Source organism: Telmatherina bonti (genome assembly GCF_933228915.1).
Source record: "Telmatherina bonti genome assembly, chromosome: 15".
NCBI lineage: Eukaryota > Metazoa > Chordata > Actinopteri > Atheriniformes > Telmatherinidae > Telmatherina > Telmatherina bonti.
In genome coordinates, this window is record NC_136613.1 from 21,290,151 (window position 1) to 21,311,212 (window position 21,062).

General features: G+C 40.1%; 1 protein-coding gene across 1 annotated transcript in view; it reads right to left on the reverse strand.

The window, feature by feature from the left end:
• LOC306766193 (plakophilin-4-like) overlaps nucleotides 1-21,062 on the reverse strand; it is an 88,232-nt gene that overhangs the window by 62,764 nt on the left and 4,406 nt on the right. The window contains exon 2 of the mRNA XM_079253826.1: nucleotides 4,354-4,487. Within this exon, the coding sequence (XP_079109952.1) occupies nucleotides 4,354-4,482 (129 nt within the window). The 5' untranslated portion in view covers nucleotides 4,483-4,487. The remainder of the gene's footprint in view (nucleotides 1-4,353; nucleotides 4,488-21,062) is intronic.

Consider the following 21,062-nt stretch of genomic DNA (forward strand, 5'->3'; position numbering starts at 1 on the left):
CTGAGGTCCTGCCTCAAGTGGAGGAGTTTAAATATCTCGGGGTGTTGTTAACGAGTGAGGGAAAGATGGCGCGCGAGATCGACAGACGGATTGGTGCGGCGTCTGCAGTAATGCGGACTCTGCGCCGGTCTGTCGTGGTAAAGAAGAAGCTGAGCCAGAGGGCGAAGCTCTCGATTTACCAGTCGATCTATGTTTCTACCCTCACCTATGGTCATGAGCTGTGGGTCGTGACCGAAAGAACGAGATCTCGTATACAGGCGGCTGAAATGGGTTTCCTCCACAGGGTGGCCGGGCTCACCCTTAGAGATAGGGTGAGGAGCTCGGTCATCCGGGAGGGGCTCAGAGTAGAGCCGCTGCTCCTCCGCATCGAGAGGAACCAGTTGAGGTGGCTCGGGCATCTGGTCAGGATGCCTCCTGGACGCCTCTCTGGTGAGGTGTTCCAGGCACTTCCCTCTGGGAGGAGACCCGGGGAAGACCCAGGACACGCTGGAGGGATTTTATCTCTCGGCTGGCCTGGGAACGCCTCGGGATCCCCCCCGCAGAGTTGGCAAATGTGGCTGGGGAGAGGGAAGTCTGGGCTTCCCTGCTTGGGCTGCTGCCCCTGCGACCCGACCCCGGATAAGCGGCAGAAGATGGATATATTATATATATATATATATATATATATATATATATATATATATATATATATATATATATATATATATATATATATATACACACACACACACATATACTATTCACAAAAAGTTAGGGATATTCAGCTTTTGGGTGAAATTTCACAACAAGCCTAAAATGCATTCAAACCTGTACAGGTGAACTTAATGTGATCTTCTCTAAGCTTTTAAATGCACATGTCCAACTGTTAAATGTTTCAATAAACTGTTAAATGTTTCAATAAATTTTGCACAAGTTGCTGTTCTCTAACTAGGAGCTTAACGGCAAAAATCACGGCAGGTGTGTGATCCTTGAATTGACCAATAAATGTCCTGGTTCAATTAGAGCTGGTGTTTAAACAGTTGTCCTCATCATGCTGTTCACATTTTGACATCATGAGACCAAGACGACACCTAACAATGGAACAACAGTCCCTTGCCATTGCCATGCTTCAAACAGGACGTTCTCAGACAGAAGTGGCCACTGAGCTTGGAGTGTCACAGAGTGTCATCAGCAGGTTGCAACAGAGATATCGAGAGACTGGAAGAGTCACAGAAAGGCCTAGAAGTGGACGTCCTTTGGCCACATCCCATGTTGATGACCGCTACATTGTGAACACTGCCCTGAGAAACCAGATGATGAATGCCACTCAACTCCAGGCACGTTTAAGAGAGGTGAGAGGCACCCAAGTGTCACGTCAGACCATTCGAAACCGTTTACATGAGCGTGGTCTGCGTGCTTGACGACCTGCACGGGTACCTGACCACACCACCAGGCACAGGCATCATCGTCTTGCATGGGCCAGGGAGCATTTACGCTGGACGAGGAACCAGTGGGCCTCAGTGCTGTTCTCTGATGAAAGTCGATTCACACTGAGCAGAAATGATGGCCAGCAACGATGTTGGAGACGTCAGGGAGAGCGCTATGCATCAGCCACTGTTGTCACCAGGCGAGCTTTTGGTGGTGGCGGTGTTACAGTGTGGGCAGGGGTGTCCACTTGGTACAGAACTGCCCTACACTTTAGTCTCATTCGGACAGAGACGTTCTAAGAACTGCGTTCTGAGAACTAATAGCGTTCTAAGAACTGTCCTTCGCCAGAGAACCGTGTCACTTTGCATTCGGACATGAGTCGGAGACCCGATCGCTACCGATCTGACGCAACCATCTGCGACAGTGATGTGTTATTTTAGCGCCACTCAGCAACAAAACAAACCGCGAAGAGGAAAACACCACAAAGGAGCAAAAATGGAGAGCGACAAGGCCATCGTGTTCTTTGTGTGCTTTCGAACCCCCTCTGGATTTCCTCGGCTGAAAAAACGGCCAGCAGGGCTCTGACTTCGTCGTCCGTCCACTTATCAGCTGCGTTCTCCATGCTTCCGTAAACAGTGGTTTTTAAAAATGGCGGGGTCTGACGATGCGGAAATTAAGTAGCGGCGCTCAGCGCGAGGGCGTAGCTATCACCTACGTCAGCCTGCTTCGTCAGATGCGTTCCTACAGAACTAAGGAAAGACCCGGAAGTTGAGTAGGCGCTGAAATGGTTATAGGAACTCAGGGGCATGGTCCCTAAGTTCCAATCTGTCCGAATGCGCCAAAGAACTGAAAAGGTTACAGGAACGTCAAATGGTTCCTACAGTGGGAAAGAGGCTTTTGTGAATGGTACAGTGACAAGCCCATACTACCTGAATAACATCATTAATCCAGTGATTGTGACCCTACATGAACAGCACAGGCCTAATTTCATCTTCATTTCATATTTCATGACATATATCAACTCGTAAACTTAATATCTCTGGCTGCATTTTAACACAACGTAATGTTATTTTGATCAACTCTTAGTTTATTTAGTTCATGCCTAATTAAATGAGTAGCTGTGAGCCTTTAACAGATTAGAAAAGGTAACAAACCGTGTATTCTTATAGAAATTTTTCAACAGAAAAGCCCCTGGAAATGCTTTTATATAACTGTGAGCTTCTCTGCTTGACATTACCAGTGTACTGCATTTTCCTATTAGGCACACTGGTTCATGTGAGAAATTTACTAAAAGAAGGGATCTTTACTGGACAACGTTCCTACAAATGAAATTTGGTATTTAGATGGTAATGAAAACACACGCAGCTGCAAAATGTCTGTCCAGTGGAATTCAAATACGCTTTGACTTACCGTACGAGCATGCATAATTTTCATTTATAACCAACTCAAAGCAGTCCTGTTCTACCGACAGTGTGCAATGTTATCCTTAAATAGACACTGTAATGATAGGCACTTGGTGTACTAATCATTAAGGAAAAATTGAGATTGACACATTTTAGCACAACCTTCAAAAATCAAAAAGCAGAACAAACACTGAAGTCCAATAAGCAGCAAATGCCGCACAGCATTACAAATCTGTAAAAGTTTATGGTTAAAAGAGATTATTAGCCTTTATAGACAGACCAGAAGCCAGAGGGGACACATGTCTCAGCAAAGGAACACTGATGTAATGAAACCATAATATGTTGGTTTGTCTGTCCTTGTTTGGGCATCTGGGCAAGCTCTGTGCAGCTGTAACTACAACAGTCACGGAAACCGACATTTGGACAAAAAAAAAAAAAAAAAGCTTAAGAAAAATAAAGGCAGACAAGGAACAGACAAGAATACCAAGGGGAGGAAATTTTGCAGACGAATAAGCAGTAGAAGAAAGCAAAACTGAAAGGGAATCCAGTTGTAGAATAAACACTTACCACACACCCAGTCATCCTAAGCTTCAGCCATAACTATGAACATAACAGACTTGCATGTTTACGCCGACAATGCGATCCCTGGAAGGTTTGCTTCTCAACAATCACAGGAAAACCTCAGATGAACCAGAGGGGAAGGAAAAAGAAAAAAAAAAACAAAAACCACTCACACTCAAGTTTTCATTCTTATTCACCCTTTTATGTGCCTTTCCAATTCTGTACTGCCTGAATACAGAACAACGATCATTTTACGCTCTCAACTCTTTAGCAGGAATCCCCACTGAGGAATGTCTCACTCATTCTCAAAGCAACAGTTCATGCAGGCGACTCACTTAACCGGACGAGCCAGCGAGGAATAGTCTAGGGAAGGAAGTGACATCGACAGGTGCTACTTCCTTCCTCTGTTCCTTCCTCATGTAAACAATACCCACTTTCCTGCTGCAAATCTACATGGGACTTGTGTCTGTTAATTGCTAAACACCAGAGAGCTTGTTTTAGAAATCCTTTTCAAAGTTTAGCTTAAGTCAAGTTACATTGTGGAAGAGCAGAACAGCTTTCACCCAGTTATCCCTGTTCAGGATTTCCAGGAATACTGGTGAAGTGGAGCGGAGCCAGAGAGGAAAGCATGTGCGTGCACGCGTGCGTGTGTATGTGTTTGTAAGTGACCAAAGGGGGTGTGGATGAATCACAAAGAAACAGGCAGAGATGGATTAAGTCAGAGGGCACATCTCTCCTCAAGCCCCTGAAACCCAGCTAGAGCTGATCTCCCTTAGAACTTCAGAGGCAAACTAAGTAATCTCCAACAACTCTGCTACAAAATATTACATGCCATGGAAATATAGCTTTCTGGGAGCCACAAATACAAAATAGTTATCGTATACAAAATGTGCATGAATTAGTAGAAAACAGTGCCATGTAATCAGTGACATACCAGGAGCAAAAAGGTCTGTTTGCACAGCTGTAAAGTAAGAAACGATACCTGTTCTTTGACAGAGGCCAGGATGTTGTTTGCTGTGTTATCAGCCTCCATTTTTTGGCCAGTTGAGCTTTCACGGATGGTCAGCAGAAGCCCCTCCTCCTTCGCTGGGCTCCGCTCAGGAGCTGGCATTCCTCCTGCGTGGACACACACAAAACACACTGTGATCCGGTGACCACAGTCGCTCGCCTGAGAAACCATGTGCATGAACTAGAATGGGTGCATGCTTGTGCAAACACACTTCCCTTCATACGCACACACACACACACACACACACACACACACACACACAAACACACACGATTCAAACTCTCCCTGTTGCAAACTGGCAAGTAATGCTGAGAAGTGACTAGCAGTGGTCACACACCATACTAGAAACACACAAACATACACCCACACATGCCATATGGCCCAAAGAGAGAGGGACTTTCAATGTTTTACGTTTGTGACAGTACAAATGAATCCTAAACGGCACTGGGACGGTGCATGACTTTATGATTTCAGCATGATTGTAACAATTGAAATTTTTTTTTTAAAAATGTCTTAAAATATCAGCTATACTATCCATGTTTGTGTATCAAATGCAATGGGAAGTTGCAGGAGACAAGAGCAAAGCTACAAAAAAAAAAGGTGCAAAACAAAAAAACAAAATAGAATCAGCAGCCAGGCAGGGGTGATAAGGTGTTCCTGTCTATGCTCTCCAGCCTCCTATCCAGCAGTGAAATACAAAGTGGAATGAATAGTTATGGCCTCATTATATCTGTTGACAGAATAAGTGTCAAGGGAACACTGCTCAAGGTGGGTCCAGATGTACTGGAATCAGCCTGCTCAGCCAGACAGGACAGCAGAAGGCTGCGATGGATACATCACTATTCAGAGCTCCAGAAGCCGAGGAAAGCTAGGCATCTAACAACACAGTAGATACATAGCTTAAACATGCAATGCTGCTGTGTTCTACAAGCTATGTATGTACATGTCACATGTAAAAGGGCCCTAAACACTTGGAAGAAATGTGACCCTGAAGTATTCTGGGAGCATGTAACCAAAACAGTTTGAGCCATTCAAGGCGCCTGATCAGTAGAGAACCAGGTGCCAGCCCTGGAATTAAATAACAGATAATGTTTTATTACTGCATAGTGCGTTAGTCTACACAGGATATTCCAGGAATCCCTCCTGTGTCCATCTTTCAGATTCTGTTCTTGTTCATTCATAGTTTTGAAACATACTTACCTAATTCCCTCCCACCGCCACTGCAGCCATTGAGTCAAGGACATGGCCCTTAATAGCAAGAAAACAGGACGAGCCGTTTGACATTGCTCCTCCTTCCTGACTTCTGAACAAACACAGATGTTGTTGAGACAGTCCGGACTAAAACTGAAAGAAGCTGCCAACTTGGTAAAGCTGGACTGAATTCTTCTTGTTTTTTTTCTTTTAATGTTAAAGGACAAAGAAAGGTTAGTAAGTGGACAGACATCGCTCCGAGCTTTTATATCATTCTGGAAAATGGGTCTTGCCACATTTGGCCTTTCTGTAACCTGCCTTCCATCAGACTACTACTTGACAAAATTCCTTACTGAGACCAAAACTCTGTGTATTTAATCTGTGTAATTCTCAGCAATCTGAACTTGTTTGTGGAAAATAAAAGTGCACACAAAGCAAACTGTAGGAAATGAACCACTAAAAAAAAAAAAAAAAGAAAAACTAACGCAAAGCTACACATGCTGTAAGCATCATTAAGCAGAGGGGAAAAAAACAAAACAATTGGCATCTGAGCCTACCTTTGAAATTTCCCATTATGTCTGGTCCAGAATAATTTCCCTCTGCCTGGCTTTGACTTTGAAGGAGCTTTAAACTGGGACTGAGGACGACAATGTGGGTGCAAAACTAGCACAGCCCTTTAGAAACCCCAGTTGACTTGTTTCTTAACATTTAAGTTTGCGTTTCACTCCGAAAAACATGTTGAAAAGACTTGTGGTTGAACCTTGTGACAGTTTGCACAGCAAGCACATACCTGAGAAATAGGTAAGAAATTAAGAAGGCAAGGCCAGTCTCTGCAAGTTTCAAGGCCACTGAATCTAAGGATCACGTTACATAGTCCCCACAGAATACCTATGACCTCATTCTGGTCAAAACAAAAAGAGAACCCAGTAGCTAATAATTACTATTATGACTGTTTTATGGACTAAGTAAAAAAGAAACACATAACAAAAACAAAATGATTACTATTGACAAACTCAGCCATATTTTTGTTTAACTCATCAACATGTTATAATATACAACTATTCTAGCAGACAGTCATTGTAGTAGAAGCTAAATCTCCCTTTTTAGAACAACATAATACTCAATGTCTCAAGTTTGCCAAGAAAAGTCTCAGTCTGACCCCACCCTAACTTACTGGATCACATGATCCGATCTGCTGACCTCAGATTTGGCAGTGCTCTGAGATTCTTATACAACCACTTCTTGAGTGAAACAGTCTTCCCAACTAAATACAGTGTATGGTGCAAGGGGAGCAGGAAAAGAAGTGACTGTAGCAGTGTTTGAAACATTTCTGTTTTGTTTGAAATCTTACAGAAACAACTCTGCCATATTGCACCAGCTTTTTCACAACAATTTTTTGTAAAATGCCTTCCAGTGGCATATTTTTCCCCCAATCAGGATCACTTCAAGCGCAGCACCTGACTTCTGAAAACACTGAAAAGGAAATGTGTGGCATTTTTAAAGTCAGATGCCTCTAGATAATGATTATGTGAATTATTAGCTGGTAGACATCATCAGACCACATCTAGACACTTTTCCAGGACCAAGTCCAAATCCCAGTCCCCCAGGTTTATAGCACTGGGGATGCGGTAGGGGAAACAGTGAGGTATGTCCAGGTGCTCTCCAATATCTGTGTTAATATATTTAATCAACAATTGTTTTATGCGAAATGTTTTACTGAAGTGGACTGTTGCGATCTTTGTAAATGAGAAAATGGATTACCAAGAGGTGAGCTGTGTCTATGAAGTAAGTAATTATTTTTCATATACTTTGACAGACAAGCGGGATAAGTTCACCTACTCTATTTTATCATATAAAAAAATGCTTTGCATCAGTCACATGTGCAGCGACTGAAGAGGATGGAAAAATAATAATCATCCAAAGTTCATCCTATCAATGACCACTTTTTCATGAGTTTTAGTTCCCTTTTAATTCAGAAAAAAAATGAAATCCTCTTTAAAAAAAATATCAAAATGACTTTGTAAAGACCTAATTCTGAATGATAATGGCCATTCTAAATTAAAATTAAATCCCAAATAAGTGGCTGGTTTGTTTTGATATTAAATATGAAATTAATCATATCTCAATCATGTATATTGATTCAGCTTTAAATTAATCCGGTCAGTCTGTGCATGCCTGTTTACTTGTCCTGTCGCAATGACGCATATATTCCATGCTGGTTCATGCTCCAGTACTTAAAGTTAGGTAGTATGCAAGTGTCAAGCTACTGTTTAAAAACTACAATCAAAATCAAAGCAAAAGTGGTACTCATTACATGGTCTTTATGTTGTCGTCAAAAGAGAAAGGAGTGACGACTTTGTGTTCTTCTGGTAGAAGATATGTCACGTCCACTCCCTTGTCCAATCAGAACCCTTCCCACTACCTGATCTAAAACAAAGGCAATTAAATGTGTTGTCATGCATACTCCAATTTAGAATGACTATTTCCATCTAAATGCAAATACTTTAATACCAAATTATTTCATTCTGTATAACTAATTCTGAGTTAAAGAACATCATGTAACTGTGGCCAATAAGGGCTTCATGGTTAAGTGGCAAAACAGAAGCAACTTAACAGAAGAGGTATGAAACAAATCACCAAGAGCAAAAGATTTATTTAAAAGATTATGATCTAATGACACACTACTAAACTATGCCTGGAACAACCTGGCTCTTATTAGCAGCTGGCTACCAAAACAGCACGAGGAAGAAGACTTGTCAGAAGTAAAGAATGGAGGAAAGCGTAAGACTGGTCCTTGAAGAGGAATTGCACAGAAATCATGGTTATGTAATCTAAAACAATACCAGAGTAACTTTACGATAAAACCGATTGCCAATGAATGGTCCAACCAAAGCCCATCTAAACACTTTAGAGAACATCTGTAAAGATGTTCTGGTCTGGCAAAGCTTGAGGGAAGTCAAGAAAAAGGGGATAACCTCCTTACACCCTGGTGTGTTAAGCCTGTTGAGCATTGCCAAATGGGTTAAAGCTGAAATTACTGCCGAAGGGCCCCTGCTTCTATAAAGTACAACAAGAAGTGACTGAATAAGTAAAAGAAGGATTTCAGATTAAAACTTGTAATACAGCTATATGAGTGCATGTGAGTGTGGATTGTTCGGTAAAAATGGAAAATGTGCCCATTCATCACTAAAATGGTTAATGTAAACCTGATTAAACATACATAATGGGAATGGTTCTTGGGCATAAGTATTAAACTCTTACTGGGAAACCCTTATTTTAAAACTCTACTAGAAAACTGGTTACTCTAAAATGAGCCTTTGTTAATTTCTCATTTCCTATAGTTCTTACTTTTCCCTCTTAAGGAGATAAATTGCCTCAGCTGGGAACCTGCTGAGGCCCTTTAAGCCACAGCCATTAGACTCATTATCTACTGATGAGGAAGATTTGTCTTCTGGAAACCGAGTGACACTACATCACTGACAGTCAGTACAGATAAAAATATGTGGTGAGACACTTTCACATTAGCATGAACTTAAACAGCAAGGAATCTGTCAGAAAAGAATGATAAATAAATGTCCCATCTTGACGCACAGCAAAGGGCCAGAAAATCTAAGGAGCAAATTCGGCTGAGGGCGGAAACTTGCAGCCATACTTTTTTTTTTTATTAACCTCACAAAAATGTGTATCAATTACTGTCAGCAAAAGACTGTTGAAAAAATTTATGCACATTTTTAAGAAAAGTGATTAGAGAAGTGTTGTTAAAAACATCTTTTTTGCAAACCACATATCTACATCAGATTTGGTTCTCATTTTATCTGTGACCAATGTGCAATCATGATTACTGTGATATAAGCGTGAGTGGTTAGGGTTGAAAAGGCAGATACATTTCTTTGCATTTTAAAGATTTTCCTTCAGACATTTTATGTTTTTGCAGGAAATACAAACGACACCCTGCCACTTTGCTGATGACATGGTCCTGTTGGCTTCATCTGGTCGTGATCTCCAGCTCTCACTTGAGCGATTCGCTGTCGAGTGTGAAGCGGCTGGGATGAGAATCAGCCCCTCCAAATCTGAGACCATGGTCCTCAGCCAGAATAGGGTGGATTGCCCTCTCCGGATCGGGAGTGAGGTCCTACCTCAAGTGGAGGAGTTTAAATATCTTGGGGTGTTGTTCATGAGTGAGGGAAGGATGGAGCACGAAATCGACAGACGGATTGGTGCTCTGCGCCGGTCTGTCGTGGTGAAGAAGGAGCTGAGCCAGAAGGCGAAGCTCTCGATTTACCAGTCAATCTATGTTCCTACCTTCACCTATGGTCATGAGCTGTGGGTTGTGACCGAAAGAACGAGATCTCGTATACAGGCGGCTGAAATGAGTTTCCTCCACAGGGTGGCCGGGCTCTCCCTCAGAGATAGGGTGAGGAGCTTGGTCATCCGGGAGGGGCTCAGAGTAGAGCCGCTGCTCCTCCGCATCGAGAGGAACCAGTTGAGGTGGCTTGGTCATCTGGTCAGGATACCTCCTGGACCTCCCTGGTGAGGTGTTCCAGGCACGTCCCTCTGGGAGGAGACCCCGGGGAAGACCCAGGACACGCTGGAGGGATTATATCTCTCGGCTGGCCTGGGAACGCCTTGGGATCCCCCCTGCAGAGTTGGTAAATGTGGCTGGGGAGAGGGAAGTCTGGGCTTCCCTGCTTAGGCTGCTGCCCCTGCAACCCGACCCTGGATAAGCAGCATGAAGACAAGACGAGACCCTGCCACTCTGATACAGAAACACAGCTTCACCAGCTGAAACACTTCCTGGCTTCTTGTCTGTCTCTTCAGCTGGTGAGAAGACAGGACTTCACTGCTACTCTCTCAATAAAAAAATTAAGTTATGTGCAATACCAAGTGGATTAAGTCTGGGATAAGAGTACTTATTGGTTATACTTTAAGAAAAAAAAAAAAAGACCCCCTTGTTCTCAGGGGCACATTGTGGCACAAGACAGCGTCTAAGTCATCAGTAGGGACCAATGTGCATGATGTGGGAAAGCTTTGCAGGGAAAAAAAAGGTCCCAATACTAATCTATCAACAGCTACAATGACATCCCCAAAGACTCACAGTAATTAATTGCTTTTTTTTCCCCAAGTGTGTGTATATATTGACTTTTCTGGTAAAAGTAAGAAATTTTGTCCCACTGACTTCACCCCAAATCACTATGATGAACAATCACATATATACTGAGGCAAAGGTACAAAAACTTTTTTTGCATCAGCTTAAGAAAAACATTTACAGCAGCAACGCTGAGTTTCTTATTCATGTTCCAAAATGGTTTCTGAAATCTTCTACTCAGGTCCCAACATATTGTTAGGAAGTGCTAATGGAAGTCCTGACAAAGTAGCTGCTCTGAGTTGATGTGAAAATGCTGCTAACCCATTGTAATATACTATAAACTCTGAAGAAAGACTCATTATTATGAAGTTAAGTGAATTGTCCAAAAAAAAGGAGCTGACTATCTGTTACATGCAACAGCTGAAAATGCATTGCTTATATTTACACAACTAACAGCAAAGGAATTTCCCCTTTCCGAAGCTGAACCACCCTCACTTGTATGCTCAATCACTCTATCAATGATTACCCCGATAAGCCAAAGAGAACAATTTAGCCTCCTTAAAACAGACACATACCTGCCATTCTGTTGATTTAGGATTAAACAAGGGTGAGATGTATGAGGCTGTGTGACAAGCGTCCGACATCATCTACTTCACCTTTTCAACAAAGAAGAGAGGAAAAGGAAATCACTCCGAAGCTGCGCCCATGCCTGCTTCACATATTGAACCTCACCCCCACAGATGTTGCAATAACCTGAGGCCTATGCAAGCATGTGTCCACAGGGCAGGGCATGTCCCTGATCAAAGGCAAGAAACACAGTCATCTTACAATATAACCCATTACTTACACAGTCATCTTACACTATGTCCAATATATTTAAGCACTAAATTGTCCTGAGGTACACTTAAGTTTCCAAAATGTTTACTAAAAGAGAACCTTGGAAAAGTGACGGCACAACCAAACAATCCAAATTTGACTTTACACCAGCAAAAGCCCAACTCCATCTTCCTGTGAACAAATTCAAAGAGATCATTCACCTTCAAAATCATTTCCTCACCACAATTCCCCAACTAATTGGGAGCAGAGAGGCTTAACTGAAGTCTCATCATCTTTTTCTAACGTGTCATCCTCAGTAATATGTAGTGACAGAACGGGACATAAATTATTCTGATTGCATGCAAATCCCCTAAATAGAATCAGAGCTTGTGCTAGACAGACATGCTTCATCCTGTCACACATTGTTAGACAAATACATTTAACACCCTAACGCCTTCCTGCATACAATTACAATGCAAACACAGTGTCCAGAGCAATGTGCTGCCCACAAAGGTTGTATAGCAGTATGTTGTCTCACTGGCATTGTCTTTCAGAAAAGTCACTTGAAACAGATTCATCCTTATGTAACAGATGTGCCAAAAGATGGAGTTTAATGCAAATGTCATCGTGGTTTGGGATGCTCATTATTTAACCTCATTAAGCCTTTCAGCAAAAACATGTTCCATGTTTTATCAACCATATGTACCGTATTGTCTGCAATAAACATATCCTGCTGAGAGGAAGTGATTTGATGACCATGTAATGTCAGGTGACTGTCAAATTTCATGATCATGCTAAGATTTAATGTGCAGAAAAAGAATAGCAGGACTATATGAAAAAACATGCACTAAAAAGGAAAGTGAATATGAACAAATGCCGAACTACTGACTGGGTTTCACAATGTAAAACAGCAGAGACTTGACTTTAAAGCTGACTGAAGACAGAAAAATAAATCTTTTCTGTTAATTAATGGGAAAGACTGTGACGGTTATAACATCAAAGTTCTTCCTATAAAGAAGACTTTGGTGTGTTTCTTGTAATAAAATTGTCATAAAAAGAAAAATTGGCTTTTTTATGTCAATGCGAGCTTGATTGTTCTCGGGGACACAGCTTAAAATGCCGATCTCTTTCATTTTAGTGACTATAATCACTGTATAGGTTGGAATCAAAAATTGCCTAATATAAAAAGCAAAATCTGAAAAGACGAAGATAAATATTCCACTCCAAATACAACCATTTACAGACAGACAACAACAGTCTCTGTTAGCATTAACTCATCATCTTCTCTGACTTCCTTTCCACCCTGCCTGCCCAATATTACATGTGAAACAACACAAAACACCTGTGGTATGGTTAAAATACGCACACGCACAAAAAAATATCAATGAGCAGCACAAGCAGAAAATTGTTATAAATGACAGACTGACTGTAATGGTTCATAATCTGTAGTTTATTAAATAAAATATGGAAATAAAATGAGAATTTATAGATATTGCCTATAAATAATTAATATATTTTACATAATATAGCTCATGGGGATATTCACTAACTGTACTTTCCCTTTGGTACCTCAGAAGTTACTGAATATCTTCTTGGCCATCTCCTATTGAAATAACTGTGCTGCAAAGATCTATGAGAAAAATAAGGACATTACTTAAAAAGTCGATTCCAGATACCTTCTACTATAAAACAAACCATTTATATCCATTTGTGCAATGTGTCTATGTTATACAAGACAACAGCAATATGGCATAAAGTGATAACTTACTGACTGTAAGGTCTGTTTAGTGAAAACACTGAGGTTGTGCATTTAGGAAAGGAAAGATCACACTTATTATATAATGCCAGAACAGCAAGAAAATTTAAAATAATCAAAGAAGCGAAAACATGCTAAGTGATTTCAGGGAAAGACATCAATTTAAAACTGCTTTGACTTTTGTCTGATAGGAAACTGACAAAGTGCAAACGTTTTTGGACAGCAGCTTGTTTTCTCCTGACCAGTGAAACAAACCTACTGACATATCTAAAACCTGTTGCTAAATAGTTGGGCAGCATTCAGATAGTTGTTTTCTGTAACCTGATCACTAAAAGTCAGTCTCTGTTCCTTCAGCATTCCTTTGTTTCATCTCCAAAAAGACTACAGGTCCTAAATTTGGAGAGTGCAGTTTTTCTGTGTAATATGCATAATATTAAATCACTGGGAAGTTTTCCAACAGCAAGGAACAAAATATTTTAAAAAAATTTTACATTACAAACTTTTTCTCCTTCCAATTTAAAATTGACAATAAAATGTTCACAGTTTGGTCTTCTTGCCAATTAGATTATGTTTTAATCTAATTGAGGGAGGGTATGGATGCTATTAGTGCTCGGCAATATGACAAGTATCTTTGGACGATAGAAAATGTCTATCATTTCATATTATATGAAACGACTATCGTTTACGCCACGATAAGGTGCTTTACTGCAGTATTTTACATCAAGATGCACTTTACAGCACGCACAGGTACAATGTATAAACATGGAGAAAAACGGTAGTAGACGCGTTTCAGAGAAGGGTAATTCACTGACTAGCCAAAGATGACTAGCCAACCAAAACTGATGAGCTTGTTCATAAAAGAGGGGAAATTTCTGTCGCATGGATGCGGTTTGGATATAAAAACACCGACATGGAACCAACAACAGACTAGCTCATAGTGCCAACAACGGACTCCGACACCAACTACCTCATTTTATCACCTGATCAAGAATCAGGATAAAGAATAGAGTCAACCAGCAAATGTTGCAAAAGCAGCATCAAACGGTGGCAAAAGCGCTCATAATAAACTTCAGACACAAACGATGCAACAGGCTTTTACCTGTGAAACGCAATACAGCCATAGTTCCTGCAGATGGAAGGAGATCTCTGCTGTCGTTACCAAGCACATCTGAAATAACTGATGACTGACACTAAATTACACAAAAAATTTTATATTGTTATGTATATATTTCTATGGGGATATAAAATAAGCTATATCTGGACATGAGATTTTGGTCATATCACACATCCCTAGTCCATTTGCCGTCACAATTTGCTAAAGTGCTGCTAAAAAACTGATGGTTTAAGGTAGCTTTCAGGGTTGGGAGGTAAAAGTCTAATTTTTTAAGTAGAGGAAGCATTTGACGGTTTCTCACTTTGGACTTTACATTTTTTACATTTACATTTACATTTTTTGGTGAAAGAATGAGTCAGACCAGACTCCTTCAATGTACTAAAATGATTAAAGTCAAGCATTTCTAGAAACCACAAATATCATGGCTCTCATAATCTGCTAGGGTTGAAAGAAGTTAAACAAGTATAAAGTCCACCTGCCAACCCACTGATATTACTTTATGTATCCAAATTCACAGTAAATTTTACATGTGTGGGACATCCTTTACAGCAGGTTTACACTTCAGTAGACAAACTTACACTTAACTTGTACAAAGATACAAAGTTGAAAGCTGAGGATGTCTTGGTCTAAAACATTTAACTCCTACAGAAATAAAGATGGACATTCACGCCTGAGTTCTAGCTGATCCTGTATCCCATGAACAGACTCCCACATGTTGATAAGTATACATCATTTAAAAGTTGGCCTTGTATAATACTGTCATAGATTCATAAAATGACCATTTGGTTTGACGGTGCATGCATGTATTCATCATGTGGCATGGGAGTACCAACTGCTCTCTGCAAACAGATGATAGTTACCAAAAAATATTAAAAACTCTCTCTTTTTTCTTGTGATGGAATATTATATAATTTATTGAAGAATCTGTATTTCTACAGAACTTAAACCTACTAATTTTATCATTAATATGATAATGATCTGTATTGTGATTGGCTGACTTCTTTATAATAGCAAGACGCTGTACTCTGGACAAAATCAGTATGCCTTTGTATTTAATCAAGTGAATTAAATTTTCTTTACCATACTCTTGGTAATACAAATTTATTCAGCACAACACAGCAGCCAGACCACCATCTGCTTGCTATGACACTGGAAAAAAAGATTCATACTGAATTTATTTTAATTCAAAAATTGTTTTGAGGCAAGGTCACCTCATCATGGGGTTCGTGGTTTAAGTCTAATTCTGTGTGGACATTCGGTGTTTTCCATACTTACATACATGTTCGATTATTTTGGTGAATCTAAACTGCCAGCTGGGTGTCCATGGTTATGTCTCTCTGTGTGACCTTGTCTAGGGTGTATCCCTCTTGCCAAATAGGAACTGTGAGCCTCGGTACCCTTGTGACCCTGAGCTGGGTATAGACAATGGATGGATAAAAGATAAAGATGTTTTTTTTATTTTTTAACCATATGAACTTCTTCATGTGGTATTGACATCTTACTAAAGAGCAGTTAAGTGTACTGTGCTGTGCAAGCAGTGCAAGGCAATAACAAATTATTCGGACTGATAAAATAAATTTCTTTGTGTAGGATCATTGACTCCTGGGAGTTGATGAACTTTGAACAAAAACAAACAAACAAACATAAATTCTTGGTCTTTAAATATGTAATGTAGCTATGATATAGTAATAAAAACATCCTGTTAGCTTCAAATGCAGTTTAAGTTTAGTTTCATTGGTGAAATAACATTTGGCCAAAGAATAACTCCTGAAAAAAGGAACGGCTGACATATTTGGTCAACACAAGATTGATTTGTACATCATTTAAAAATGAAATAATTAATATAAATAAATAAGTGGAGGCTTGAGGATGTAGACTAAGACAATAAATATTCAATGCCTTGTGATTCACAGCGGTTAAGCAAGACTTATGGAACAGCTGGCTGATGACTACAACTGCTGACGCACGCACGCACACACGCGCGCGCACACGCACACACGCATATACACACACACACACACGCATACACACACACACACACACACACACACACACACACACACACACACACACACACACCTTTAAGAACAAAAGCTTGGAGTGCAACAAGGTCCACTGAACTAACCAGGAAACTATCAGTGACAGTTAAATGCACAGTCATGTTGGCTGATACTTTTTCATTTCCCATTTATTCCATTTGATTTGGTGCAGCATGTTTATGATGCCTTATAACAGACACACCTAACCACAGCTCACAACTTTAGCCATGCATCACCGAAGATTATTTGGAGGGTGTGTAAGATTTAATTATTGAGTTCTAAGCAGATATTTGTTTTTTTAGTCTGCAATTCTTATTAAGCATATTGATTATTGAAACTTCCAAAGAAAATGTCTGACTTCAAACTGCTGCATTTGAAATCATTTAAGAAAAAAAAAGACAAATTGAAACACAAGCTATATACACTAAACTAAAGTTTCCTTTAGTTCTTAAGTTACGATATGATCCTTTTGGACTGGTATATTTCCAACAATCTTTAAATACAGTTAAGCTTGAGAATAGTGGAGCAAATTTGATTTGTACTGTGAGGAGGAAAGGAAGATTTTTGTTAATAAAAAATAAAACAAAACAAATTATGACCTGCATCCGAACCTAATGTAAAAGGGAATAAATAACTCTTTCCATTCAACAATAATAACACTTTATAATCCGCAAAATGAGTAACTAAATTAAGTGAAATAAATAGAAATCCGCATTAACCCTCCAGCTGGGACATCAACATGCATGGAAGAATGACTCAGAGCTAGAATGAATTAACTTCTCATTTACTAAATAAATGTCAGTAAAGTCAACCAGTACCAGGTTCTATTTAAACAAAAGGATTGTAGATGTTTATTTTCTTGAGTGTCGGAAATGTTTAAAGATTGACATTCTAACAGAGTTCTCCATGAGGCTTACAAAGCTGACAAAAAAGGCTAAAATCACCAGCTGTTATCTAATGGCATACTGAATGGAGCTTGAGAGCTCCATGTGGATAAGCTATTAGAAACTCGATCAATTTTATTGATTAATTCGAATTTACTGGTTATAACGATATATTTTCATTAAAATTGTGCGGTTTTTTTCCCCCCATCATTTTATATGCAACACAAAAATCTCTTTGGGATCTTGTAGTCAATAATGAGTGAAGTTCTAACTGTTATTAGGAGGTGGTTCTGTTTGAAACCTTGGACTGGGAAGATGTAACTATATATTGCAGAGCTAATATAAAGGCTGGTTAGATCAAATATGGCAAAGCAACTTCATTATTTCCGCACTGCCATTTCCATGCTACCCAGTGGGAGAAAAATGACTGCAATTTACAAGGTTGAAAGACATGAGATTCTCTCTTTTGTCTAATTATATACACTGCTCAAAAAAATAAAGGAAACACCTAAATAACACAATGTAACTCCTAATCAACCACACATCTGTGAAATCGAACTGATTATTTAGGAAGCAACACTGATTGACAATCAATTTCACATGCTGTTGTGCAAATGGAATAGATAATAGGTGGAAATTATAGACAATTGGCAAGATACACCCAATAAAGGAGCGGTTCTGCAGGTGGTGACCACAGACCACTTCTCAGTTACGATGATTTCTGGCTGATGTTTTGGTCACTTATGAATGCTGGCGTTGATTTCACTCTAGTGGTAGCATGAGATGGAGTCTACAACCCACACAAGTGGCTCAGGTAGTGAAGCTCATAGTGTCCAGAGCATGGAAGCGCTACCAGGTGACAGGCCAGTACATCAGGAGACGTGGAGGAGGCCGTGGGATGGCAACAACCCAGCAGCAAAACAGCTACCTCCTTCTTTGTGCAAGGAGGAACAAGAGGAGCACTGCCAGAGCCCTGCAAAATGAGCTCCAGCAGGCCACAAATGTGCATGTGTCTGCTCAAACAGTCAGAAACAGACTCCATGAGGGTGGTATGAGGGCCCGACAGGTGCTTACAGCCCAACACCGTGCAAGACATTTGGCATTTGCCAGAGAACAACAAGATTGCCAAATTCGCCACTGGCATCCTGTGCTCTTCACAGATGAAAGCAGGTTCACACTGAGCACATGTGACAGACGTGACAGAGTCTGGAGACGCCATGGAGAACGTTCTGCTGCCTGCAACATCCTCCAGCATGACCGGTTTGGCAGTGGGTCAGTAATGGTGTGGGGTGGCAGGTAGCCTGACTGCCATTAGGTACTGAGATGAGATCCTCAGACCCCTTGTGGGACCACATGCTGGTGTGGTTGGCCCTGGGTTCCTCCTAATGCAAGACAATGCCTCATGTGGCTGGAGTGTGTCAGCAGTTCCTGCAACACAAAGGCATTATGGGGTGGCCCACCCATTCCCCAGATCTGAATCCAAATGAGTACATCTGGGAGATCATGTTTTGCTCCATCCACCAATGCCAAGTTGCACCACAGACTGTCCAGGAGTTGGTGGATGCTTTAGTCCAGGTCTGGGAGGAGATCCCTCAGGAGAACATCCGCCGCCTCATCAGGAGCATGCCCAGGCGTTGTAGAGAGGTCATACAGGCATGTGGAGGCCACACACACTACTGAGCCTCATTTTGACCTGTTTAAAGGGCATTACATCAAAGCTGGATCAGCCTGTAGTGTTTTTTTCTACTTTAATTTTGAGTATAACTCCAAATCCAGACCTCCATGGGTTGATATATTTGATTTTCATTGATCATTTTTGTGTGATTTTGTTGTCAGCACATTCAACTATGGAAAGAACAAAGTATTTAATAAAAAATATTTCATTCATTCAGATCTACAACATATTACTTTGGTGTTCCCTTTATTTTTTTGAGCAGTGTAGTTTATTTTGTTAAGCTGTAGGTCATACTGGAGACTGATGACGTAACCATCAACTTTCATGCTCAAATATATTGGCTCAATATAAAGTCATAATTGTTTGTCAACCAAGTTCTGTCATCCTGCAAAACAAATCTGCCAAAAAAATCAAGTTTGTAAATGTCCAAAACGGGATTTGCATGATTGCGAATTTTGTCCTTTTCTATATACCTGTATTTGTTTGGATGGTGACTATTCAAAACAGTCAAATAAGAGAGTAGATGCCTTCCTCTTCTTCCACACCACTCTCAAATGACGAACATCTGAAAAGTAATGTCCAGCCAAAAATCAACTGATGCATTCAATGAAGAGCTCACTTTTACATGCCACAAAAAGGGTCCTTGCTGAAATGAATGCACACTCTAACAGGTTGGATGGGTTTGGAAGCTGGAAGTGTAGTGGTCATAGCTTCTCTAGTAACACATAAGTAGCTAAACAACCTGATAACACAGCAAATAGGCAAAGAGGTCCAGAGCAGCAGAGCTCCTACTTGACTTCTTGCCAAGTGGATCTTTGCTTTATGCCATTTGCTAGCTTCAACTACTCAAATTCAGTCTCACACTAATATTAATTAAAAGTAAAAATGAAGAAAAGAAAAAAAAAAAAATCAAACACAGATATGAAACAAGAAAAAAAATTTAGTACTTGGAATAGCTTAGTTAAATGAATCTTTAAACAAAAAAATGATCCATTGCCTTAAGGCTACAGATTTCCTGACCTTGATGCTGTCTCTGTATCTTGTTACTCTCAGAGAAAGAAAAGATATACTAGAAGTTTTGATACAATATAGCTTGCATATGCCTCTATTCTAGAGCTAAATGCAAAGCTTAGCAATCTATAAAATGTCATTTTAAATGTCATCTGCTTGAACTGTATTCATTTGTTCATTTCCAGTGTCAACCATCTCAATTTTTTAGAGGTAATTTGACTTTGTTGCAGTCTTCTAAATGCCTCGACATTTAAGAAATGAATCTTTTATGCAAACTGGCAAGGCAGTCAAATCCTGCAGATTGTTCAGTTTTCTCTTGTAGTGTGGGTAACTAGAAAAACCCTCATAAGCCACTAAAAGTACACTGGGGAGACATCATCACCACCTGACTAAATATAGCAAGCCGGTGCACTAGAGTAGCACTTTGGGGTGACCTCTGAACCCACAAAAGGACTAAACCAAGAAAAATAAGGCTTATGTTTGTACTGTAGGCTGAAAGGACAAGTCAATTAAATTGAGCCAACTGAGATTTAATTAATTAAAAGTGGAACTCAAATAATTGGTTAAGTAATTTCTCAAACTGAAAATGACAATTATCTATTAGTTGGAGTTAATATGGGGAGGGTTTTCAGGTTTATCTGTAAGAAAATAATTGTTTTCTCGTCTTATGCTAGTTTTAAACAATCATCTTACTTTCTAGATGAAAATGTCCTCTATCTGCTGCACAAGAAATTAAAAGTGCATGTGTTTTAACAGGAGCTTACAAGTACAAATGTTTAATTATTTACAGCAATATGGGATTTAGCGGAAAAGTTGACTCTTACGAATTATCTGTTACTCTGGGTCATTACACGTTTTCATGACTACAGTGCTAACAGTAGTGTTGCTTATTTGTTATGACAAGCTCTTCACTGGGATGGACTTACACCACTCCTCTTTTTTACCACTAGAAAAGAGAGCGGTTGCTTGGGGTGAGCATGTGGATAGTACTTTGAAATATTCAACAAGGTATTACGTACCCTGTTGAAGTAACTCTGTAGGCAGATAGAGTTAGACAGATACAAATGTTTTAGCAATGAGTTTGCTGTGTGACTCCATCACTAAGGCTGC